At 40.9% G+C, this 25,615-nt stretch overlaps 4 protein-coding genes across 6 annotated transcripts; 2 read left to right on the top strand and 2 right to left on the bottom strand.

Moving 5' to 3' along the window:
- The first annotated feature begins 656 nt into the window (after window positions 1-656).
- On the top strand, window positions 657-4,559 carry styx (serine/threonine/tyrosine interacting protein). Its single transcript, XM_052062938.1, has 11 exons — window positions 657-918; window positions 1,181-1,213; window positions 1,765-1,818; window positions 1,891-1,988; window positions 2,058-2,118; window positions 2,209-2,245; window positions 2,316-2,355; window positions 2,668-2,718; window positions 3,177-3,249; window positions 3,638-3,728; window positions 4,026-4,559. Exons 1-11 carry the CDS (start codon window positions 742-744, stop codon window positions 4,097-4,099), a joined length of 789 nt encoding a protein of 262 aa, XP_051918898.1. The 5' UTR covers window positions 657-741; the 3' UTR covers window positions 4,100-4,559.
- Window positions 4,560-5,068: 509 nt separating this feature from the next.
- On the bottom strand, window positions 5,069-9,817 carry gnpnat1 (glucosamine-phosphate N-acetyltransferase 1). Its single transcript, XM_052062954.1, has 6 exons — window positions 9,610-9,817; window positions 7,579-7,746; window positions 6,977-7,039; window positions 6,758-6,885; window positions 6,577-6,638; window positions 5,069-5,877 (listed from the first exon to the last, which is right to left on the bottom strand). Exons 2-6 carry the CDS (start codon window positions 7,730-7,732, stop codon window positions 5,730-5,732), a joined length of 555 nt encoding a protein of 184 aa, XP_051918914.1. The 5' UTR covers window positions 7,733-7,746; window positions 9,610-9,817; the 3' UTR covers window positions 5,069-5,729.
- Window positions 9,818-10,630: 813 nt separating this feature from the next.
- Window positions 10,631-20,980, bottom strand: LOC127599149 (E3 ubiquitin-protein ligase AMFR-like). Of its 2 annotated transcripts, none has more exons than XM_052062862.1 (14): window positions 20,809-20,980; window positions 20,065-20,376; window positions 19,486-19,578; window positions 19,238-19,402; window positions 17,079-17,231; window positions 16,953-16,993; window positions 16,127-16,259; window positions 15,901-16,034; window positions 15,704-15,814; window positions 15,376-15,572; window positions 15,196-15,299; window positions 14,526-14,666; window positions 12,654-12,826; window positions 10,631-12,116 (listed from the first exon to the last, which is right to left on the bottom strand). In XM_052062862.1, exons 2-14 carry the CDS (start codon window positions 20,317-20,319, stop codon window positions 11,969-11,971), a joined length of 1,848 nt encoding a protein of 615 aa, XP_051918822.1. In that variant the 5' UTR covers window positions 20,320-20,376; window positions 20,809-20,980; the 3' UTR covers window positions 10,631-11,968. The 2 variants fall into 2 exon arrangements, with proteins under 2 accessions (XP_051918822.1, XP_051918820.1); XM_052062860.1 differs by having other exon boundaries at window positions 12,654-12,850; window positions 20,809-20,979.
- si:dkey-148a17.6 (uncharacterized protein LOC108190685 homolog) lies at window positions 20,488-24,567 on the top strand. 2 transcript variants are annotated; one of them, XM_052062919.1, is made up of 2 exons: window positions 20,488-20,524; window positions 21,494-24,567. In XM_052062919.1, exon 2 carries the CDS (start codon window positions 22,513-22,515, stop codon window positions 23,548-23,550), a length of 1,038 nt encoding a protein of 345 aa, XP_051918879.1. In that variant the 5' UTR covers window positions 20,488-20,524; window positions 21,494-22,512; the 3' UTR covers window positions 23,551-24,567. The 2 variants fall into 2 exon arrangements, with proteins under 2 accessions (XP_051918879.1, XP_051918880.1); XM_052062920.1 differs by lacking the exon at window positions 20,488-20,524 and having other exon boundaries at window positions 21,584-21,602; window positions 22,463-24,567.
- The last annotated feature ends 1,048 nt before the right edge of the window (window positions 24,568-25,615 follow it).

Here is a 25,615-nt window from a genome sequence, read left to right as displayed (position 1 = left end):
ATGTACAGCATTCTTGTATTATTCACAGGTTACAAAGACTGAACCCTGACACAAATGAGGGGGAAATGTGATCAATAGACTCCCCCATACAAACCTTTCTCTCTCAGCAAATTTGTGTCATCTTTGGGGTATTAGAAATGGATTAGGTGGCATCTTGTTCCATTTTAAGGAGGATCAAAGAGCAAAAATACAGCAAATATAACAACAAAGAGTAGTGGACATGTTCCAAAAAGAATTTACGAATAGGTACAAATAGGTGAAATAGCAAATTAAGAATAGTCAGGGAACACTGTACAACTACTTTTGGCCCACTCTGTATATTAATCTTCACACAAAAACATTAGAAATAATATCATAAAATTAGAATCAATTTTATATATACTTTCTGAAAGTATGTGTTTTGTATTTTACACGCAAAAAATAATTTCCTCTACGAATGACCTGGCTCATCTGTATAGAAAACAACAACAACAATGTATATCTTAAGCACAAAAGTTAGTTTACCAAAATCACCAACCTTAACACAGGAGTCAATTTTACATTCAACTTCATCAACTTCCTGTTTTACGTCCTCGGCTATTTTCTGATTGTGTGTCGCCCATATGCATCACCTACATTTTCCTTCCTATGTCGCTGTTGTTGTATTTTTCCGCCCCTCGCTCATATCACGCTCTCGCCACCAGGGGCCGCCTCGTCACGTGATGCCCGGAGTGTCAGTGGGGAACAGCATGGCGGACATGCATGTGCGGACAGGCAACGGATACCATCGACTGTCCAGCTAACCCCGCCCGAGAAGCAAGAGCCAAATCGGGTCGCGGTGAACTAGGCCCGGCGAACGTGGCCGAACGACTCAGCGGAATGGACGAGGATACGAAGCTCCAGTTCCCGTCTCTGCCAGCCACCAAGGAGGAGCTCCTGGTTAGTTCTGGAGGGCGGGCTAACCTCAGCTAGCCGCTGCTAAATACACTAGATATCCACTGTGTGTGCAAATATGTCATTTTTAAAAAAACAATATACTTTTAATTATGTTACGAGAGCCTAAGTCGAAGCGCATTCTTGTCAAATTGCCCTTACTTTAACGTTGAGTTCACAACAACCCGGCTAGCATTAGCCACGTCATAGTTGTAGTTTGAGATCGACTCATGACGTCAATGTTTTCACTCAATTATGTTTCTTGCAGGACTGGGCTTATCCAATGAGACGAGAAATGCAGGTATGTGCATCAGTACCCGTCACCAATTGTGTTTAATGTGACAGCAGCCATCCAGCAGTTTCTCAACATAAGCGCTAACTGTATCGTGATTGAAAGTGGTTCAGCAGCAAGTAAGTTTTATTTGCAGTTGATTTTCCAAGAATTATAAGCAACGGTGTTCCCACGGCCTGCAATGGAAATTGAACTAATTTGTCCAGTGCTCAAACAGTGGCCATCATTTGACATTCTTCATTGTACCATGCCTATACATGCTGTTGTAAACGTTGTCATTCATCTTGTTCGAAAACAGTAAGTTGTGCAGAAAACTGCAGAACCATTGAAAAGTTGGCGGTGCCTTCAACAGTTTTGAAAAAGTCATAACGGTCAGCTGTAAAAGAGTGCATTTTCGGTTCATCCTGAAAATGTTCACCCCCAAAGTTTTTATGACTGGTGTTGAATAAGCCGTCTGTCACTGGATGCCTCTTTAGATACAACTGCACAATCGCGTGAAACCCAGTACAGCATCCTGACATTTTTCACAAACGGTGCCCGTGTCTCTCTTGTTTGGATAGGAAATATTACCCGGACTGTTCTTAGGTCCTTATTCTGCTGCCATGAAAAGCAAGGTAATTCTTTTATTACGCAGTAGCATATCTTGTTAAAATGCATGTTTAGTAATATGTTGGGTCTCTTGGCAGCTGCAGGCTCTGGAGAGAGAGGGCATCACGCATGTAGTGTGCGTGCGCCAAGACATCGAAGCCAATTTTATCAAACCTAACTTCCCTCATACATTTAGGTAAGTAAGAATTGTGAATTAAGGCAGTCGTGAGTTGCTGTTGTTTGACTGTCATTTTTATTCCTCCAGATACCTTGTGTTAGATATTGCAGACAATCCAGTGGAAAATATCATAAGATTTTTTCCCACGGTGAGTTTGAACGCTGTTAATGTCCTTATGGTAAAGTTTTCACAATGTGGCATATTTATGTAATGTCTGGTTCTTGTTTTCTATGTACAGACTAAAGAATTTATCGATGGCTGTTTAGCAACTGGAGGTGAGATCACATTGCAAAGTTGCAGAACAATCTTAAAAGGTAACGTTTGTTTGTTGACTGTCTGTCTTAGGTAAGGTACTGGTTCACGGTAATGCCGGGATCTCGAGAAGGTACGAGAAAGTATTTTTTGTTTAAGTTTTCGGTTTTTCATTCATTTGGCAACATGACGTTATATACTGCTTTTTGTAATGATGCATGAATTACCATTCAATACACCAGAACATCTGCTGTATGCCCCCGAAGGTTTTACAGTTGTAAATTAGAATTTTTTTCCCAGTTACTTATGGGGAAATTAGCTTTGAAATGTGGCTAAATTCGAACCAATCATTTCGAATGGAATTGAACATGGTCATAAAACAGCCTTGTGGGCATAGATAATTATAAAAATGCATTTTGGTCCCCCACCCCCACCCCACTTTCAGTGCTGCCCTAGTGATTGCCTACCTAATGGAAACGTTTGGAATGAAATACAGGTGAGTCTTTTTTTTTTCATTGCTCTCTTTTTGGTTTAGGGAAAAAAGATGCTCATGGGCATATTGTAAGATTGTGCAGGTTTACTTAATGTGGTGGACACGTGTTAAATGATCTTGTTCATGGTGTTGTGGTAACACATTTGCGCCAATGACTTTGGATTCTGTTATTATTAACTAATGATAATCATTTATGTGAAGACACTGATCATATTGAATACTTTCTCACAATTATCAACAATGATTGAATATCGTTCTCCCAACATTTTATTTCTATAAATCTCTGCACGTGTTCACATTTTCAAACCATCACTCCAACAACACTCTGGGGAAATCGCAATGTCATTTCCCTGGTGAGCTGTTTTAAGAACAGGCCTGCGGGCTATTCCGGTGATTCAAGGCAGCTAAGTGGTGCCCACCATGCTGGTGACCGCTGTTTCCACCCTGTGTGTTCGCTCTAGGGATGCATTCAGTCACATCCAAGAGAGGAGGTTCTGCATTAACCCCAACATGGGATTTGTGCATCAGCTTCAGGTGAGCATCAACTTTTAACAAGACTTGCCGATAAACAGCTGCAGCTCAAGAAATTAGAATATCGGGGTCAGTGTTCAGATGTCAAAATGAAAAATCGTTAACTGTCTGATGTATACGTTAACATGTGTGAGAATAATGTAACGGCTGCATCCAAATACGTTGTGGTGAAAGATTACGATACATGCTTGTCCTCCCTGGAGGTGACTCTTTTTGTCAACATTGCCATATTGTATTGAGTATCTAGAAAACGTACTACCTTCTTATCTCCAACATGTTGCATGCTGTAAAATGACCATTCTGGGCCTTATGTTTATCATAACTGCCCATTTTGGGATCACAGCAATATCCCATTTGTGGAGTGTCACAAGATGCGTGTTTTGTTTGGCAGGAATATGAAGCAATCTACCTCGCTAAGCTGACTATTAAGATGATGTCACCAATGCAGTTGGGCCGCTCTTTCTTACAAGCGGGCATGGCAGGTCCGGTCACAGTTTCCCTCCCCCTCATGAATGTGGTTGTCAAAATGGTTGCTATTGGTTTAACTCAGGTCAGGGGTATGGAACTCCAGTTCCTCAAGAGCCATATCTTCCCCGTTTTCGCTCCCTCCCTACTCCAACACACCTGATTGAAATGATCAGTTCAGCTCGAAATGAACAAGATCATTTGAATCAGGTGTGCAGCAGTAGGGTGAGCTCTAAAACAGGCAGGATATGGGTCTCGAGGAACTGGAGTTTGCTACCCTCGGTTTAACTGAACTGTGACCTTTCTTGCAACAGGAAGCCGTAAGCGCAGCCTGGAGGAAGATGACGACTTTGGAGCAATGCAGGTCACAGCAGCACAAAATGGATGAGCCTTGCTTACATTTAGCCACGGGCGTGTTGCACTGTTTTTTTTTCTTTTACATTTTTAATGGGATTAAAAATGTAGACATTTGAACGTTTTTCTAAGGGGTGGGGGGAAGACCACTTATGTCTGTGACATGATGGTCTGATGGGGATGAGTACATTTGATAACTTTTTGGTTTCTTGAGCTGTATGCATTGATAAACTTTTTGCAGTTTTATAGTATTTAAAGCATTTTTGCATTTGCAGCGGGACAGTATTGCAATCGTGCCCTTTCAATACTTGAATTTGTGTAGATGACCAGAATGGGGAGCAGGAGGGAAAAGGGATGTTGCCCATTGCAGGACTTGATGAAGGGGGATAATTAATTAATGCCTTTATTTTGGTGTCATAGCATTAACGACTAATAGCAGGCTTAATGTTGGATAGGATGAAATTGTTACCGAATAAAAGTTCTGACTGAATGCATTTGAAATTGTTTGTTCCATCTTCTTATCCAAGACTCTGTGAGGACTCTAGCTAATTGTATTCTACCTCGGTGCACTGGGCAGGTTACAATGTTATTTGGAACATTTAAACATTGAAAGATGTTAATTGAAAGATGTTGTTTTTTTTCTCTTTCTTCTTTCTACATGCATTCTTGCTGCTGGAGGCTGTAAATTTCCCCATTGTGGGACGAAAAGGATATCTTATCTTAAACACAAAATACGTCTGGTTGTAGCAGTAGTACATCATTTTCTACAGCCATGATCTTTTGCTTATTTGGCTCACAGCTGGCTGAGTGGAGCCTGTCTAAGCTAACTTGTCATCAATATACCAAAAGCAGAGAGAGTGCATTCAGAACACAGATTTGAACTCCAAACTTAATATCTTAAGAAGCAGATGTGCTGCCCTCCAAATTCAACATGTCCTAAACATAAAAACGCACAAGAAATCAGACCGTTATGTTGTATTTTACTGCTGTTTTATTTATACTTTTTACTGGTGTTTTATTTATACTTTTCCACACATTTGGCAATAAATTACATGAAATATGTTCCCACTGACCAACTATAAAAAGTCACATGAATTTACAAATCTAATTTTTTGTATCCATACCAACCATCACAAAATGTGATCGCAGCAACATTCCAAATATAAAACGTTAAGAACTTACACTCATGAATATAAACTTCTGTTGGCTTACTTATACTCATTTTAAATCCTGTAGGATTCATACCGAAGTCATCTTACAGCATTGGTTAGTGTTCGATGAATTGTTCTTTGGTCACTTGCCTTTCACAATCATTTATTGAATTATTGGATGCAGTAAGGACATAAGCTTTCACTTTCTGCCTGGCTTATTTCATTCCACCATTTCAATTTTCTGTCACCACCGTAACCAAATAAGACATTTATAGTAACTGATGATTCTTTCTTCAGAGGCCGCTGCTATCAGGTAGCCATGGTTGCCACAACAAAAAGAAGAGGCTTGTGGCGGAGTCTTCCACATGTGTTTTTGTTTACTTCAGCTCTGATGTCAGGATGACACTCAGGGCGACGCTGTAAGCTTCTGAATGACGCACTCCAAACCACAATGTTCCAATTGGCGGATGTCAGAGGGTGACGTGAAAAGCAGCATTGCAGGCCCAAAGTTCTTCAGTGGGAAAACCGACACTGCATGTAAGTCTCATCGGAAGCGGAGTAACCAAACTTTTGGTAGAAAGCCACGTTTTTGGGTGCACATTCCAGTGTGATTTTATAGCAATTGAGTTTTTTACTGAGAAGCGTAAGCGTAGACATTAACCTGTGGGAGAGAAAAGATGGACAGTGGAAACTGAAGAAGCCAAATGTCTTCCCATGAGCACTTTTAAGAGTTCAAAATGAAAAACACTTCATAAACATGACAATGACTGCTCCACTGTATACAGCAACACTTCCTCTTCAAAAACCAACATCATCTCTTCGGTTATAAATGTGCACTTGTGTTAAACATCTACAGCTACATCCGATATCATCAATAGTAAAAGTATATAATTTTTTTCCATCTCAAAAAAGGCCTGCCTTTAACCTGCATAATATTTGATCCTGAAGACAACGCAAAGGATAAGAAAAGGATGCATTTAATTGAGGCTTGGCATTGATTTCTGGTAAAGACGTCTAAAGCAACATCAATCATACCACAGTTTATTTCTTCTGAGGAATTAAAAGGATGCATTTAAAATGCTGTGCTTATTTTTTGACGGGGAGGACGCAAACACAAGGCAAAAAGGGTAAACTTACAGTATTTGAGGGGCCGTGCGCATTTATTCAAGAGAAGGCACGATGATTATTTGAAGTAGAGCATCTACTAAGAGTGGCAGCAACTGTTTGTAGTTTGCCACTAAAATGTAATGAAGTAATTTCCCGACTTTCAAGAGGAAGGCGATTTTTTTTTTAAATCAAGACAACTCATACTTATGGGTGGAGGTAACAAAATTGTCAGACCAGCCAGAGTTGTACTCACAGTTTTCCCAGCTGTTTGCCTCTGCACACGTCACTAACAACCACCTCCTCAACTCGGCCTCTCTGCAAACAAACCCCCACAGATGGAGTTCTCATTCAAGCTTAACAGTCCACTCATATGCAACATTAGCACCCCAGTCACCTCCTCTCGGGCATTAGTGTGAAGGAAGAAGCAAACTTACCTTTGCACAAGAATGGATGAATTTGTGCTCTGTGATTAAAGTGGCCGTGGCCACAATTTGTCCAAGATTGGTGTCCTCCACCACCACTACATAGTAGTCCCCTGTTTTTTTCATGTGCTCAAACTTTTCTGTATGATAAAATAATTTCATTCATTTCAATTGGCGTTCAGCAAAGCAGTCACAACAGAGTTTTCATTGTGACAAATAACGTTGACTTACTTAGAAACTGGTCTTCAGTCACATCACCTGTCTCGGTTAATTCAGAAAGAACCATAAAGAACCCTGGAAGACAAAAACGGGAAACTTGTTGGTTTACACTCTTGCTCTTTTTACACAAATTTTAATAGCTACCATTGTGCACAAGAAAAAATATCTCAGTAGTATATATGCACACATTGGTATGGTTATAGTGACATCCCTCTCCCCCAAAAAAGGTTTACAAATGCCGAAAGATAGCACAAGATGGGAGTAAAATACCAGTTTTCTATGAGACAGGGCTACGGTCTGATTAAATGGAAGCTCTTTCCCTCACTTCACCATAGTTCCTTGGGACCGAGTTGTCACAAGATGGTGCAAACAAACCTATAATTTTATATTAGACCGGCGGGGCTTTCGCCTGGGCATAAAAACATAATCTGTGAAATCATAATTCGCACATATCCAGGGAAACACTTGACCTGTACAGTAATTCGATGTTAATGATTACATTTGAAAGTGAGGTTGAACATCCTCATGGGTTACATAGCATTGGACTGAATACAAACCTCAAGTTTCCGTGACATGTTGGGAAATTAGCGGATAGTTGAAAATGTGCCACTCACCCCTGTTGAAGTCGGCGCTGCAGAGGGGCCTGAGCACCAGACCGTCGCCTGGGCTGGAGGGAGAGATGTAGGGTGAGAAGGAGACACTGTTGTCGCTCCAGTCTAACTCCTGAAGCAGAGAAGGATCGAACAGGGGAGTCTCGTCCAGCAGCATTCCACAACCTTGGCCTGGGAAACCCACAAGTATATAAATGAGCTCTTGCAGGGAATACACCCTTAGGTTGTGTGTGTGTGTCAAAGGATGACACAGTATTTAAAAATAAACACTGTACTATAAATAAGAACAGTATATCTTTGAACAGAGCAACAGTATGTTTATTTTATTTCATGTAGAACCTTGACCTGTCAAACATGAATTCTCTGCCTGTTTAGGGTTCAAACGCCGTGATCAAGGTCGAATTCAAGCAATTTGCAAGCCTTTGCGCTCACTTTACAGCTCTTGTATAAAATGTATTGACACCAATATAAAAATAAAAAAAGACTAGGTATTATGCTAGAAACAAAACAAGGGTACAAGATTATCAGTACTAAAATGAAGAGAGCTAAGACATTTTAACAAGTAACAAGTAATTAACAAGTAACAATGCATAATGGTGACTTTGGTGTTGCCTACGTCATGTAACTCCCTTCTTACGTTCTGCACAGCTTGCATTCTGTCACTCAGAATAGCAGCAGCTAATAACATAATGTAAACAAACAACTGTAGTTTTCTAACAGCCATGAGTTTGTCCAGTGGCGAGTAATCTCACATTGCCCATTATGACCAATGGAAGAATCCTGTCCCATTCGGTCCTCTCTCACAATACAATCAAATAGAAAGAAACAAAGAAATTAGTGTCGCTTATGCTGTATGTTTGTCCCCACCCTCTGGGTTGTAAAAATGCCTAGATACTATGACACAAACCTGGGATATACTGTACAATGTACTATCCAAGCAGGAGCCATGACAACTATATTAAAGTAGGTATTTGTACTGAAATACAAAAAAAAAAAAAAAAAAACAGGTTAGTACATCCAATGGTAAATGAGCATGTTCCTGTGCTGTGTGATTTCTTCTTACACAACTGCGCAAACTTGAAATGTCACATTCCAAGACCACTGTAAAGCAAGAACCCACGTTTAGTAATTTACCATTGTTGAGTTATACTTTGGATTTCTGTGCTCGTAACTTTTGCATTTTCTAACACTTTACCTCAAACCACCACCCAACCCATTTTTGCAACAGGGCTTGAATGAATGGCCCTGGAACATATGATTCCTATTTCAAATTTTCACTGTTGGAAAGTGACGCTGTTTTACAAGCTGAAGTGCTCGACAGTTAACTATCCGGAGTCATCAAATCATATTTGCCTTCGCGGGATCCGGGCTAGGTCCCTGAACAGGATACCAACTGGGATATGAGCCTATCCCACAAAGGGTTCATTCAACACAACCAACACCAGGAAACACTCATCCATTGACTTTTGAGTCCATGAAAACATACACCTTACCGTAATGCTGTCGTTCCTTTGTTACATGACTGTTCCACAGACCGCGACTAGTCATTAGTTACACCCCAACTAGCACAATATTAAATGCAAACAGCCCTGCTATAAATCGTCCTCAAGATCTGATATTTATTATTAGGTATCACTGGACGTAATCTACACCTGTCAAATACATTCAACAAACCCCGTACAATAAAATCCTCAGGAGGGTTGGGTTTTGTTTTTATGACAGCGTTGTTTCAACGTCAAATGTGTTCAAAGTTCATTTTATTTGCCTTGCCTAAAAAAAAAACTTATGGTACAGTCCGTGTTAGTTCAATCAAAAATATTTCCAAATGTGTAGCATGAAATCATAGAATGCGTTCTCGATTGATGTTATGTAGTAGCAAGACTCTCATGTCAAATGTTCAATAAGAAACAATAAAACTGATTCTCGTTTGAAGGCAAGCAGTAATTACAAAAAAAACCGCAGCCTTCATCACCCCAGGTGACTACACATTTCATCTTCGCAGTAAACGATTAGCCGGTTAGCGAAAGGACTTACCGTAAACACAGCAAGAAAGAACAGACGACAGTGTGGAATTTCCGTGCTATGTAACTTCGTAGTTAAACTCTTCTACAAGTTGACCGGTTGGTCAAGCAATGTAATTCGCTTTCGAAACGAATCATTTTGAATGGACTCAGCCACACCACCACGGCGGGTGTCTGCGTCCGACACACTATGACGTGGCAAAGTTTCCGGTGGTAATGGGCGCACCCGGATTACGTCATAAACTACCTGCGGGTTGCTTGTGTAACTTTCGATAGCAGTCATGTCTATCTGTACGTTTCTCTGTGTTTTATTTATTTTTAACAGATCGGTGACTAAAGTTATTACAACGGAAACTTTCAACAGTCTACTAAGATGAATTACTTCTTCAAACCGAGGTTCACAAATCACTTGTCCGAGACACAAATCTTTAGGTACACCTGGGAACCGCTATGTCGGGACAGCTTTAAACCCTGAGGCCCTTGACAAAATAGTAGCACTTGATATTGTCAACAGGTTATTTTTTTTCTGCTGCTGAGTGGGGATTGTGTAGTACCTCTAGCTCAGGGGTGCCCATTAGGTAGATCCTGATCTACCGATAGATCTAAGACAGGTCCCAAGTAGATCCGAGGAGTGTCGAGAAGAAAAAAAACAACCATTTGTGTGTCTTTGTACACGTTAGTAATATATTTTTGTGTTAATATACACTGCACACGAATCATCTTATCAGTCTCATTTTCACAAAAAAAATATTTAAAAAATAAAATAAAGCAGGTAAATCTTAAATTTGTGTGTGTGTGTGTGTGTGTGTGTGCGTGCGTGCGCGCGCCGGTAAGGGTAGATCCCGGGAGGTTAGTTGATCGAAAAGTAGATCTTCAATCCAAAAAGTTTGGGCACCCCTCCTCTAGCTCAATAAAGCAAGCTCATAGTAAGACAAATGAGTGCAAGGTTCGAACAATAAATACACATAGGCCTACTTGATTGACGTTTCATATTAACTACATTAAATTCTCAAATCACAGTCTTGTAGATACTCTGAAGCCACTCTTTTTTTATTGATTACAATGCGTATTCTGTATATAATTTACAAAAAACTACATTTACACAAATGACCCATGAGAAAAACATCTTCATTTGGAGGCACATTTACACTGGTAACGTTCAGTCCAAAAATGTCTGCATCTTTGATAAATTCTTCTCTATAAATTCAGAAAATGTCTGAAATGAAGTGTTACGTAACTACCGGTGAGTAGAAAACAATTGACTCTTGTTTTCACCTATGCAAATCACATCTCAAACATCCCACCCAAATAGTGAGCAAACTGCATTGCATCCTATGCCAGCATTTACAGCAAGGGCGGCGAACCTGGGGGCACTAGGCCATAAACAGCATTTGATCCAGCCCACTGTGCAATTCCAAAAACAAATATATCCTCAGATATAACTGTTATAAAAATCCCCAAAATGTTTAACTCACTCTTTCCTGGGCCATGCATCCATCTTGTTGCACTATAATGAACGACAAAAACATCTCCACATTAAAACAAGTTTAAGATAATGTTGCTTGCTGGTATGCCCGCCCCACCCCAATTTGAATAGACAAAGACAAAACATTTTCTATATAACCTTTTCTTATGAAAAAAAAGATAGAAACAGAGATGAGTTGCCAAATACTCTGAAAATAATTTATCAACTGCGACAGTAGTTTAAGGAAGGAAACCCATCGGACGAATACCAAACAATACTTCCCCTTACAAGAGAATATTAGAAACCAAAAAATGTACATGCCTATACACCCTTGCTGGTTCAATAACGGATGGAAATGATACACTGCCGACACTTCTGTTTGCAGCATTAGAAACATTCATGTCGTGACCAAAAAATACTAAAGTGACATTCTCTTACACCAAGGTAAGAAGGGAAGAAAAAATATGTATTTTGCCTACACTTACTGCAGTTCACAGTTGAGAGCTATAAAATAACCCACAAATACATCAGATATGTTTTCTCCCAAAAACTGAACATAAGAATCCTAAGAGGAAAGAAAAAAAAGGTCAAAGAGCTTTTCAAAGACTCAGTTTCTCTGAATGCAACACATGCTCTTATATTTACTCAGCCGGCAGCCCAACTACATTGTAGCTTCCTGTCTGCTCAAGCTGCTGCTTACAATGTGTGGCACGTATACAAAGAGCATTGCTATACACAATACTCCCATTAGTTTAGTTGCAACTGGTGACGCCACTTTCAATAGTTTGGCCTTAAGAATAATTGACGGCAGCCAGCAACTGTACTGTATGAGAGGGGGTGAGTTAAAAACACTGTCATCATTCATGTCATGCCTTTGCTGTGGATGCTGAAGTTTGAAGCTGGGTTTTTAGGGTTCGGCGTCCTGATGCATTCGTCTCTGCACGCCCGCCGCCATGGATCGTCGCCTCAGCGTGGTTGAGTCTACAACTTCCTCCTCATCCTCCAGGCTGGGAACATCATCATCCCGCTCCTCTGGGCTCTTGGTCAGGTATCTCCTGCAAGTAATGCAACCATGGAATGAACGTGTGAATGAGTGGGAATGAATGACTACAAATGCCTATAGAAGATGGCACAAAGAAATGGAGAAGGCTTCTCATCTGATTAAATGACTTCAGCGCACTTTCTTGGCCAGAAATGGCAACAAAGCTATAGTTTTACATATGGCTTTGGCCAGATTGCAACAACAATGAATATGTAAATTCTGCAAATAGGTCAATGTATGAATGCTGACCTGCCTCTAAGTTGCGGTTCACAGTATAACTAGTTTGACTTCAGCTAAGTGAGCATCTAAAGCTGGGGTGGACAAAGTATGGATCACATACCGGGTATGTCTGTTCTTTAATCCGGCCTACTGAGCATTTACATTGTCAAGAGTCCTGTAATGTTTGTTACGATACTTTTGACCTGTTGTCCTAAAATTGGTCAATTAAAATGCATTATTTTTAATGAATAGATATACGTCTGTTTTAAAATCACATATGGTCCTTAAGTTTAAAATATTGCCCTCCTCTGTCTTAGAGGTGTCATTGTACCTGCGCGCCTGTCGTATAAGCTCCTCTTTCCGCTGCTTTAACATTGTCTGCCTCTCCTCAGCCGATTTAGAGAAGCGACCACCTCGGGCTTCTGTGTTGTCAGGCTCGCTGGGGCCTTCCGTGGCACTGCCAGCGCCGCTGGGCCCCGCCTGTTCATCATGTGCAGCACTCACCTGCAATGCACCACGCTCAATGGCCTGCAACCATAATCACACTTTGGATAATCAATTTCAAGCAATTATATGACAAATCAGGAGTGGTCAAAGTATGGCCTACTGGCTACATATATTCTTAAATTCAGGCAACTGAGATTTACATTATCACTAGTCCACGTATCTTTCAATCAATTTTTTTTCTCTCTCAATCAATCAAAGCAGCATTTTAAAACTGTTTTTTTTTGTTTATTTGAGTTGTCTTTGATCTCTGATACTGTTTGATAAACGTAAGCATTAAAGTGGGTAAATTGTGCAAAAAAAGGGGAAGAATTTGAGAAGAGGGCAGTTTTCAGGACACTGTACAAAAGCACTTACCCATATGCTAACATATGCCTAGAGTATCGTATTTTCACGACTATAAGGCGCCATTAAAAGTCTTACATTTTCTCCAAAATGGACAGGCCTTATGATGTGGTGCGTCTTGTGTATGCGCCGAGTTTCAAAACCTGACTGACAGCCGACACGCTGTTTATATAGAGAAAAGGCGGAAGTGACTGTGGACAGGCATGCGGCAAAGAAGTCGGCCAATCAGTGAAGGGTGGGCGTGTAAGTGGACGCTAAAGGGACGCCCCAAGCAGGTACCAACACCTGTATAGAGTGTGGCTATGTACATTGTTGCAAAACAACTTCGGTTTTGGTTTCTAAGAACCCCCGAAAATAAATTCTACAAAGAGACAGGCCTATGAAGCTCAGTTCAAACTTCAAGCCATCGGTTATGCTTTTGGCATGCGTGCCCATATCACAGCAGCGGTGAAAAACCAAGTCAAGCAAATGAACTCTGAGCTTGCCGTTATTCCCGGAGGCTTGACTAAAGAACTCCAACCGCTGGACATCGGCATCAACCGGGCATTCAAAGTAAAGTTGCGACCAGGCGTTCAAAGTAAAGTTGCGAACGGCATTGGAACAATGATCAATGGCTAACACAACTTTACAAAGAGTGAGAGGCAGCGCTGGACGAGTTACGCCACAATTTGCGAATGGATTGTGGCTGCTTGGACGAACGTGTCTGCTTGCACTGTTGTTCGAGTTTTTGGCAAAGCCAGCATCATTTCTGTGGAGCCACATGGCAATGAGAGTGACTCTGACAACGAAAGGGAACACGGCGTTTTTGATGGATTACCGATATTTGCACAATTGTTCAATTCTGATACAGAGGATGAGGACTTTGATGGATTTCTGGGTGATAATTTATCAAAAAAACGTGAGTACATTGTACGATGGCTAAATAAAATACAACGGACCTCAGTTTTGCTTCCGTTGCCTTTTTAAAAACGAGTTTTTAGCTTGTATCTGTATGTCTTGGCATGCTACCATGTGCTTCAAGCTAACGTGTTTTTAGCGTGCGCGCATGCATGTCGTATGTTTTACCACTGTAAAACTGTGCCCAATAATAAAGTGCGTTTTGTCCATGTATAAAATACAGAAATAGCACCCATTAATAAGACTGCGCCCAACCATACGGTGCGCCGAATGGTCGTGAAAATACGGTATATGCAAAAGGAGAAAGACTACTGCCTAGTGGTTTGCCTTGTAAAGCTACATGCATCAAAGTGAACATCAAATGAAGCCAACATGGGAAAGCAGAAATTTCCAAGTACCAACAGAAATAGCATGTATGTGCTAAGTGAGAATCCTTCAAATTTGACAGCTGACAGACCTGTGGGGGTGGAGGGAAAGGCACCTGGATGCGTCCCTCCAGGATGTTGTCAGTGGTGACCTCCACAGAGCGGGTTAGCTGAAGGTCTTGCATAACCAGGTAGGAGGGAACCTGAGGGAACATCTCTTGGATCTGATGGGCCTGTTGACATGCAGGTAAAACAACAATCACAGAGCAATAAGGATAGGGGAAAAAAAGACCACAGAGGGAATCAGAGCAGACGCTTGTGAAATATACGCAAATCTATAGAACGTACACTCGCTAACGCTAACCACTGGCCTTTATTCACCTGTGTCCTTTACGCAGGACTCAGCATGCTGAAATTAGATCATTAACCAAGTGTCTAACTCAGCATCAGCATCCGGTGCAACACTTGTCAGGCAGTGATTACTGCTTTCAACACAACATGCAGAAGAAAATCCTGCGTGTTAAATTTCATACACCATCCCAGGATAATAGAATACCCTTCCACACAGGCAGTGTTGAGCCTCTGTTATGCCTCTGACACTATCTACCTACCCATCTATCTATCTATCTATCTATCTATCTATCTATCTATCTATCTATCTATCTATCTATCTATCTATCTATCTATCTATCTATCTATCTATCTATCTATCTATCTATCTATCTATCTATCTATCTATCTATCGCAAATGAGAAACTTTACCATGGCTGTCAGCTGAGAGTTGTTAGCCTGAGCAATCCCTAAGATGTTGGTGGTGTGCATCACTTCTACTGAGAAACTGGGCAACCAGCTCGCAATACGTGAGCCTGTGAAAGAATGCAAAATTAATATGACCAGCTAGTGTACCGTGTGGAAACCGCATGTTTGTGCGTGCGGACAGACCATCGAAGTGAAAGAAGTGATTGTGCTGATTGATGTGTGGCCTCTGATCAGCAGCGGCTCCGGGGGGGGCGGTGTTGTCCTCCATGCGGGCGCCTTGCTGCTGGCCTGTCGCCTGCTCGCCTTCCCCGTTGATGTTGAGGGATGTGCGGCAAGTGGGGCACGAGGTGTCCTGCTCCAGCCAAGAGCGCAAGCAAGAGCTGCAATAAACAAAGAGCACACACAAACACACAAAAATTCAGATAGGCTTTTTGACCAGAGGAAAATAGTTTTTAAGTCACAGACAACACACACAGAATCAACTGTATTAACATTTAAAAATCAATCTCACTTGTGGAAGAGATGACCACAGGGAAGCTTGCGTGCTGACACCATGGCATCCCAACAAATGGCACAGTCATCATCATTCGCTGCCAGCTCCTCAGCAGTGGCAACTGCAAATCTAAAAAATTAAAATAAATTATAAGCATGTTAATGAGGAAAAAATATCTCGAATGATACTTTTTATCATTACTGATTTATTTTCACCTGGCCTCCATGTTGTTGATGACTCGAAGGTAGTTCTTGTGTCTGCGGATGCGACGCTGCACCTCGTGGAAGAGATATCGCAGCTGCATGAAGATGACCAAGCTTGCCATGGACAACCAGATGTTTCCGAAAAGCTGATGAGACAAACATCGAAGAAAAGGTTGAAACGTTACAGGAGGATGATGTCGAAGCAGACACATTCATTTATTTCCACTCATTGTCTCACCAGCATATGAATGTGATGCACAAGGTCTAGAAATAGCATTGCCAACTCCATGACGAAGTCGGTGTAATAGACATAGGTTCCTTTACTCTCCCAAGTTCCTGGGTGCTTCAGGTCCCACAGGTGGATAGAGTACCTACAAAGAAACAACTCATGGTCAATACAGGGCCATTCAAACAAAAAGAATTTGTCACATCCAAATTAAAGTGGAAAAAGCTCCGACAACAATGTATGCATCCATGAAATATTCCACATGGGACAAAATACACAGGTTTCATAAAGTGTAATAATGTTCAATCAGAGTGAGAGTCACAACAAATGTTGGGTTTTATGTGTGTCTTTAAGGCACATGGCCAACTCAGGAGTATCAGATTTTTTTTTTGTCTGCTCTGAGCATCTGTGTGTGCCTTTTGGTCATTAGTAGGTCTTTGCGAGTCTTTCCTTATTTATATTTTTCTGTTTGACCATCGTTCACAAATCAATGAACAGCAGAAAGTGCTTCAGTGACTGCAATTTCCCATTTTTTCACCTCACGCAAGTGGTTGAGTGCCTAAATTGTACTTTTTTGGCTCACATCGCAAAGAAATCAGCTGCCAGCTCAATACTTGAAAAAGTTTCTCCGTCTGACCGCTTTTGACTCAGGGGGTTTTCAACTTAGTCTGTGTGTCTATCTAACTGGCCTCTGTGGAACAAAATGGCAGTGAAAACGATGTGTCTTGCTGAGATTAACCTCCACCAACACCCATGTAAATCTGAAGGGGCAATATTGCATGCTGAACTGGTGCGCCCATGTGCATGACTGCCTTAAGTATGTTTCAAAGGGACTTACCGCATGATGACATGTCCTGTGCGAACAGTCACCATCAGGCACTGGATGGTTTAAAAGTAGACAGATAAACATAATCAGTCTGCATCATATAGGTTCAAACAAGTAAATTGTATATCACATTTTTACCTCTGCGGCCATGAAAGAAAGGGTGTGCATTCCATGGGATGCTCCCAGCAGACCACAAACTACTGCCAGACCACAGCAGCCAAGCAGGAGGGAGACCAGAAGACACATGACTCGCACGTGGCTGTTCATGGGAGTGGAGGGCGAGAATGACAGCTGCCACAACAAATAATGACAAGGAGAGTTAAGATGCACTGGCCCTTGCGACAGGAATATCATTTCATTTTACCCAACCAAATCAAATATTTAAGTTCAAAAAAGTACCGGTAAATGAAATAACAGCTCTTTTAAATATCATTGTAAAAAAAAGGAGGCAGAATGTACTGGAATGTACACTTGCCTCGCAATTTTGAGGTTTGAATCTTGCCCCCCCCAAACTAAAATCAGATGAGTGTTCTCATTATATGAGCACAAGCAACACCTCACTTTGCACATCTCAGTGTGAGGACAACCAGCTCATTCATTGTGTATGCGTGTGGCGAACACAAGCCAGGCATGCTGCAACTGAATATTGTTGTGGCTGGGTCAAGCGCTTCTTGTGCGAGACTTGTCTCCATGCCAACAATACACAGACAGCTTTCTAGTTCTGGTATGGCCACAAAGTCAGTAATTGACAAAGAAAATATGTTTATGCAGGGGACGTGCCATTGGGGGTTATTTATTGTGTTAAATTTACAAGGTGTCCGAGAACACGTTGATAATGGTAATTCTGCTGTATGTGCTTTTGGATATAAGGGATTTCTCTCTGCTTAGCTGTCAATTTATGGCTGATGTGTTTGTGCAGTGTTCCCACTTAATATCAAGTGAACATAACAGCAATTAAGTTCACATGCAAGTGGACCAAGACTATTTGGCGCTCAAATAAACTGAACCAAACCGTACCCGAGTTCAAATGCAATTGTAGCCGGACTGCTTGGAGTGTCAGTGAACAAACTCAGACTCGAGTTCATATGAAACCAGATAGACTACTTGGATATTTGGAGCTCAAGCGAACCAGTCTACACCAGAGTTCACAAGCAAGCAGACCGAGACCGCTGTTGCACTCAAGAGAAATGAACCACACTCGAGTTTTCAAACAGGGCAGATAGAGACTACTTGCAGCTCAACTGAACCCAACTGCACCCAAGTTCACATGCACGCAGATTTTAAATAAGTGGTTTGGTTTGTCCTCTTTGGTGCGAACGAGATTTCAGAAGCGTGAAAACGTTTTTCAGACTTTCACAGAGCTTGTTCTGTCTTTAACAGTGAACATGATGGCATGAAGCAAATAATTAGCTCCGCCTTCCTTGTTATTGAAAGAACAGAACGACACAAGAGACAACCGCCGGAAGAAAATATTGTAGACAAGACTCTTTGTCTAAGAGACATACAGACGTGCCTGTATGGCCTGAGATGGACCCCCTTCAGCACTATTATTAGCACTAGAATGTTGCGGCCTGTTAGGCCACTGATACATTTTCAATTGCTACGGTGTAACTTACTCCTTCCTGTATTAGTGTTGTGCCTGTGCTGGAAAACAAAGTATCATATGATGCTTGTAGAGCTCCGCTCCGCTTGAGGTGTCCTAGATTACAAAGTAACCTCCAAAGACACTTTAGAGGTTGTAAAATGCGGACTTTAAGATATTTCAGGGAAAGAAATGCTTTAAAATGACCAAAAGGTTGCGTTTACTGTATATGCATCTTACTTCGTACCGTTTTGTTCGCAAGTTATGTTAAAACAATGAGATAGGGAGTATCAGCAATGTCTCCAAAGTGAAGAGGTTGTTTAAATTGTGTTTTACTATTTCTGACGCATTTAGAGACGAGTTAATTTCCGTTTGTCCTCATATTCCATTGCCTAATGTTATGCTCTGCATTGTCCGTACAGTTAATCAAGGTTTTATGATGGAGACAATCTGGCTGCTGAAACAAATGGTTACAAACATAACAAATCTCATTTGGATTTTGATTCCGTCTACTTGTGAGCTTTCACTGTAACTATCAGTTTGTCAATGCACTTGTCTCACAGATGTGTTCATTTGACTTTTGCTGGTATGTGTGCATACACTGAACTTTGATTTATTTGTCCGAACAAGTCAGGTTTGTCTTTTGGTTTCCGTGGTACAACTAAATCTGTAAAAAAAAAAAAAAATTTAAAGTGTGTGATTAATAAAAACTTACATATTCAAACCGGTCCTTGCAGAGCTGCACCATGAGATGAAGAAAGACCAGTGCAGAGAACCACAGACACCACATGACAACCTCCTCCACTGTCTGTACGTTCAGCACACCAAAGATGAATATAAACTTGTAGAAGATGAAGTTCCAGAACTTGTCTTTTAGGTGCTGGTGGAGTTCAAGTTAAGAGATCATGAGAAAAAAACACTCATGTTTGCTCAAATTTTCGGGTATTCATAAGCCAAACTCACCTGTTTCTCACTGACTCTGAGAGGGCCAAACACCACATATTGGATCATTTTTGCAATTAACATTAAGGAGCAGCAGACTGTATTCACTAGCACCTACAATGAGAAGAAAACCAGACACATTAGCTTTTAAAACTGCTCTCACCCATAGGTAGATCACAGGTGATGTACCACAGGTGTTGTATTAAACGTCTGTGGAAGAGATCAAGCCCTGCGAAACATTTTATAAGCTTGCAACTATTTTTCCTTGATTTCTGCTCCTCAATGGCCATTAAAATATTATGGAATAATATATTATGGAAATTCTAACTTTTTATCTGGTTATCTATGGCTTGGCAAAATAATTAACTATTAATTACTGAAATGATGGTTAGTGGCAACCCTAGATTGAAATATTTTTAAAATAGTTGTTTTTTTTTTGTTAGAGATGTTTCAACTGATGTTCTGTGAGTGTTGGCAATAGCATCGTTTCAAGACCAGAAATCATATTCATAACAACAATGTGACCTGCGATAAAAACAATTTGCTACCGCCATCATACTCTCTCTCTTATATATATATAAATAAACAAAAGGAGCTCACCCATACAAAGAGACTGTCTGTTACCAGATACCACAAGACAGTGTTTGCCAATTCTGTATTACTAATATCATTATTCAAGTGTTCTAATTCCACGTCGGTGGGTGTTGGGGACTCGTCCCCTTCCAAAGACCCAAAGCCAGGATCGGTCACAGTGGTGTAGGCGCTGAAGATGCTCCCCGCCAGCAAAACCAGTGTCAACGCCGTGTAGGTCTTCAGACTGGGCCACGGGAACCTCTCCAGAAATAGCAGAGGCATTTCTGCTCCGAGCCTTCTCCCCACTCGTTAAAACTGTGCTTTGTCCCCGTTCGAGACCTTTAAAGAGCACACGTTTGTTAACTAAGGGCAGTCACACTCATGAGTTATGTTAAATGCACTAAAATTAGTTAGTAAGTAGACAAAAGACTCGTTCTGATAAACAAGCACGAATTGTGCCAGGAATGCTGAGAATGACGTTAAACAGGTGAGACCTTTACCTGATAGCACGCCGATCTAGTTTCTGTTTATCAATATATCAATCCCACAAATTCCCTCCTAAACATATTAAACTAATTTGTATATATATGTCCTTAAGGTAAAACAAGAGTTTCCGTGCTCCAAACTAAACAATTGAATCCGACCTATTCGCATGGCTAACACTGGCTAACATCAGCTAACACTAGCTGTAAGTTGGCTAACGTTCGCTACTTTGCTAATCATTCTATGCTTCAATACAAAACATTAAATACGTATTAAACTTTCACTTACAGTTTCCCCGAATCTCATACACAATATCCAACCTACGCGTTGTATCGAACGCCGCGGTTTTTAAGAGTGCTCCATTAAAAACATCGTAATGGTCAACATCGTCATGTTTATTTCATCGAGCGGCAGCCAAGCTGGGGGGAGGCTCCTGTCTCGTGCGTGGCTACGTCATCATAAGAGATCGACGTCCCCTCTCTCAATGCTGTCGGCGACTCAACATATCTTCAGTACTTCGTGTCTGTGTAATATTGATACTACTTACGAAGACTTATAATTATGTAACTATATAATCTTGGAGTCGTTTGACCTGATTTGGCACGCTTACTGACATATTTTTACTATTTCCATTTCTTTGTATGAACATTTACAATGATTAATAAATTTGATTGAGACCGCCACCGGCAGAAATCACAATAACATATGGGAATCGGCTAATTTAAAAAAAGCAGTTTATGGTTATAAGATGTACACTCAGCTCCATAAAATGTATTTGAAAGAAATGGATAAAAAAGTGGCCATAATAAATAAATGCAGTAAAACATGGGAATCTCCTTTAGAATGATGACACAAACTGGAGCTTTTTGGGCAGTTGCACGAGCCTGAGCTCTATGTTCATAGATGCAAAATAAGGTATACAAGAAGAGAACACTGTACCAACTATACATTGAGGAGATTTTATGTTCTGCAGCCAATTTGCTACATTCATCAGACTGCAGGGTGTCATGAATCTGTGCAGGTTCAAACAAAATTTCAAGATTACAAAGATATTCTGGAGGGAAGTGACATTGAAACAAAAGGTGTTTGGGCTCCTTAAGTCATTTTTACTCACACAAGAGACAGGTCAAGAATGACATGCTTGAAATGATCCCTTCAAAAGAAATGTTTTCAATTACTTTGTAGTTAGGTTAAAGTTGATGGTGATGAGAACAGAAATTGGACTTGTTCGCAGTGAGATGATGACATTCAACGTTTGATCATATTTGTGGAGACTTTTGATCCTCATTAACATGCATTATGAGCAGTGATTGGATGGATCAGTGGATAGCACCACTGACTTTGGAGGTTGGAGATCTAATCCTGGTCAAGGTAAACTATGAAGGAGTCAAACTAACACTGACTGATAGGGAAGACAAATGTGTCTGAGAAGAATTACTTCTCTAGTCCTGTGGTGTTAATTTAACTGTGAAATAAGTTTAAAATGTTGTCTCTTCTAGTGTTAATACTTAATTATTATAGAAGTGTTGATTTAACTTTGAGGAATATAGAGCTATGGTGTATAACTCAGAAAAAAATTTAACACTTTTTGCTGTGAGATGTTTGCATGTTCTTTGCATCATGGATGGATGAACATACTATAAAAGTCTATTTTCTTTCATCATTATTAGAAAAAAAGCTATCTTGTCCAGCGATTTGATGTTGGCATGTCAGTGCTAAACCACAAGAGATAACAACATAATATTATTTTGTGCCAAACATGCAATATGCATTTTAAAATTCATCATTGTGTTGACGTGCATGAATGCATGTGCCAAACCAAATGTTGATCTTATGTTGAAAACGTGAGTCACCCTTTACAGGAAATTGTCCACTTTTTCATGAGAAAAAAGAGGAAGCGAGGCCTTGCTGGTGCTGCACTTTGTTTTTGCTTTTCATGCAGACACCACTGTCAGCACCTCACATTCAAGCGAGCACTCTCCTCCAGCTGAAATGGCCCCCGAGGAATTTGGTGGCGGAATGGTGGCAGTCTGCGTAATCCTGGGCCTGTCCTTTTTCATCGGGATGCCTGGCAACCTGCTGGTGATCTGGACCATTTTGCGCCATGTCAAGCAGCGCTCGCACACGGTGGTGCTAATCCTTCACCTGGCGGCCGCTGACCTGTTGGTGCTGGTCACCCTGCCCTTGTGGATCTACTCATTGGTCCATTCCTGGGTGTTCGGAGAGGTCTCCTGCAAAGTCATGGGCTTCGTGATCAACGCCTGCATGTATGGCAGCGTTTTCCTCATCACCCTGATGAGCGTGGAGCGTTTTTTGGCCGTGCGCTATCCCTTTGCCTCAGCTGGATGGAAGAGGAAAAAGGCCTTAAATAAAGCCTTGCTGTTTCTGTGGACCGCAGCCTTCTTGTTCAGTGTGCCCGCCCTCCTCACGCGGGTTGTTGATAAGGATTCGGGAGAGGAGCACTGTTTGTACAACCAATACACGTCAGTCACTCAGGAGCTGGTGTGTGTGCTGCTGGAGACTCTGGTAGGCTATGTATTGCCGTTCTCCATCTTGGTGGTGTGCTATGGCTGCCTGTGCACCCGCATTACTCAAATGACCTTCAAGTCCAAGCGCAAGTCTACGGTTCTCATCGCCAGTGTGGTGGTGGTGTTCGCCATTTGTTGGACACCATACCACATAGGAAACATACTCTCACTGATTATCCTCGCCATGGAGACGTCCTTCCCCCACATCGGAGATCATTTAGAGGATGTACGCAGCAATATGGCCTACATCAGCGGAGCTATGGTCTTCATCAGCAGCACCATCAACCCCATTCTCTACATGTTTGCCGCCCGTTCCTTCCGCAGTTCTTTGAGGGACACGGGTATCGGGAAGCTCTTCCGACACATCTCCAGCACCTCTCCAGGTGAGGGCAATAGGGAGTTGTCCTTTGTGTCCAAGAGACAAAACAATCAGACCAGCAGCAGTCACTGTAACTCTGAGTCAAAAGAGCAAAATGACATTTCTGGAAATCACACATCATAGCAATGTGAATCAATGGTCTATGTAATTTCGTGTAAATACAACAGTTTCCTGTTTTTGCTTTTTGTATCTCAAATGTAACTATTTACATGTACATTTATGAGCACTGAAAATAATGCAATAAAGTATGTAATTCTTTAAATAATTGATTCGCAACAAAATATTAAGCTCTCAATTTAACTACTGTACACCACAACGTCAATAATAAATAATTACAAATAAAATGAATACCTCTTTGAGAGTGTCAAATTTAAAAAAAAATCTGCCCTATTTTAGTAAACACATTTTTCTGTATTATAAGTGGTTTTAATATTACGGAGTTGGCACAACTGGTTAACCCATCAGGTTCACAGTTTTCTGATTGGGGGTTTAAATCCGGACTCTGGACGTCTGTGCTGGGTTTTCATGTTTTCCCCGCTTGTGTGGGGTTTCTCCAAGTATACCCTGGTTTCTTCCCACATTCGAAAAACATGCATGGCGGGTTAATTGAAGACGCTAAATTGTGAATGGTTGTTTGTCTGCCACATTTGCCCTGTGAGTGGCTGGTGAGTGGTAACCTGTAAAGGATGCAGCCCACCTCTCACCCAAAGTCAGGTTGGATAGACTCCAGCTTACCTGCAACCATAATGAAGATAAGCAGTATTGAAAAGATAGATGATGTTGTGCTCGTGTTTATTTATTTGAGAAAATCTATCTATCTATCTATCTATCTATCTATCTATCTATCTATCTATCTATCTATCTATCTATCTATCTATCTATCTATCTATCTATCTATCTATCTATCTATCTATCTATCTATCTATCTATCTATCTATCTATCTATCTATCTATCTATCTGTCTGTCTGTCTGTCTGTCTGTCTGTCTGTCTGTCTGTCTGTCTGTCTGTCTGTCTGTCTGTCTGTCTGTCTGTCTATCAGGCCTCTTTACTTCCTCTCCATGACAAGATTGCAAAATGAAAAGCGACATGCATGTTCCCTTTGTTACACAAAATGCAGAATAAAGGTGTTGTTGCGGTTGTTGTTGTCTTTGTTGCTTCATCCTGAGCAGGATCTTTCACATGTAGCATAGCACACATACCATCTCGTCACAGTTTTCTATCAACCAATCAAGTGAATAAAAACTGGAAGAAAAAAAAATTACGATCGTGGTCAACACGATCATTCTCATGAGTCACACGACCAGTAGATGGCAGTGTAAGCACTTTCTAAAAAAGATGGAGACGGAGTTTCCCTCAAAGTGGTGGCACCGGAGATAATATTTTGTAGGCCAAGAGCTCGATAACGCATGAGATCTATCTCTCTACACTACTCACAAAATTATATTTGGATTTTTGGTGAAATTACAGGACGGCCCTAAAAAGCATTCAAACCTTTACAGGTCAACGTGAAGTGATATTCTCGAAGATTTTGAATGCACACATTCCAGCTGTTAAACGTTTCAGTAATTTTTGCACAAATTGCTGTTCTCTAACGACGAGCTTAACGGCAAAATTCACCACAGGTGTTTAATCCTTGAATCGACCGATAAATGTCCTGGTGTGAAGACGGAATTTACATTCAAGCAGTGCCAGATGTTGTGGCTTTTTATTCTTATGTATTCGGACCAGGGTTACGAAATGAACCTTTAATTTTAATTGGTTGAAACTAAATGTGGGTAGAGTGACTGCCTCACAGTCAGAAGGATCGGGGTTCGAATCTCAGTTGGGACATCTTTGTGTGGAGTTTACATGTTCTCTGGGTTCTGGTTTTCTCTGATGAAATGATGAAATATGCATTAAACCTCGTGGATTTCAGCCCCCCAAATTTCGCTTAACTTCACTTAACATTCGATTATTCAATTTTTTGGTGGTAGTGTAAAATAATATTCAAGAAACTACCGAGCACCTGGTCATAAGTACCTTTAATCTAAAATGCCAGTAAAAAATGACAGTTTAAGAAACCTGGGGAACCAACATCCCATGGGCTGTTCATGAAACAATGTAAACCTGTGAATAAATGCTTTAAAATTCACCAGATATATAATGATCGTAATGTCAAACAAGAAATTGGCAAAGTGTTGTGCCAC

The sequence above is a fragment of the Hippocampus zosterae genome, chromosome 4 (genome assembly GCF_025434085.1).
Source record: "Hippocampus zosterae strain Florida chromosome 4, ASM2543408v3, whole genome shotgun sequence".
In the NCBI taxonomy this organism is placed as follows: Eukaryota; Metazoa; Chordata; class Actinopteri; order Syngnathiformes; family Syngnathidae; genus Hippocampus; species Hippocampus zosterae.
This window is presented reverse-complemented; position numbering and strand designations above follow the sequence as displayed.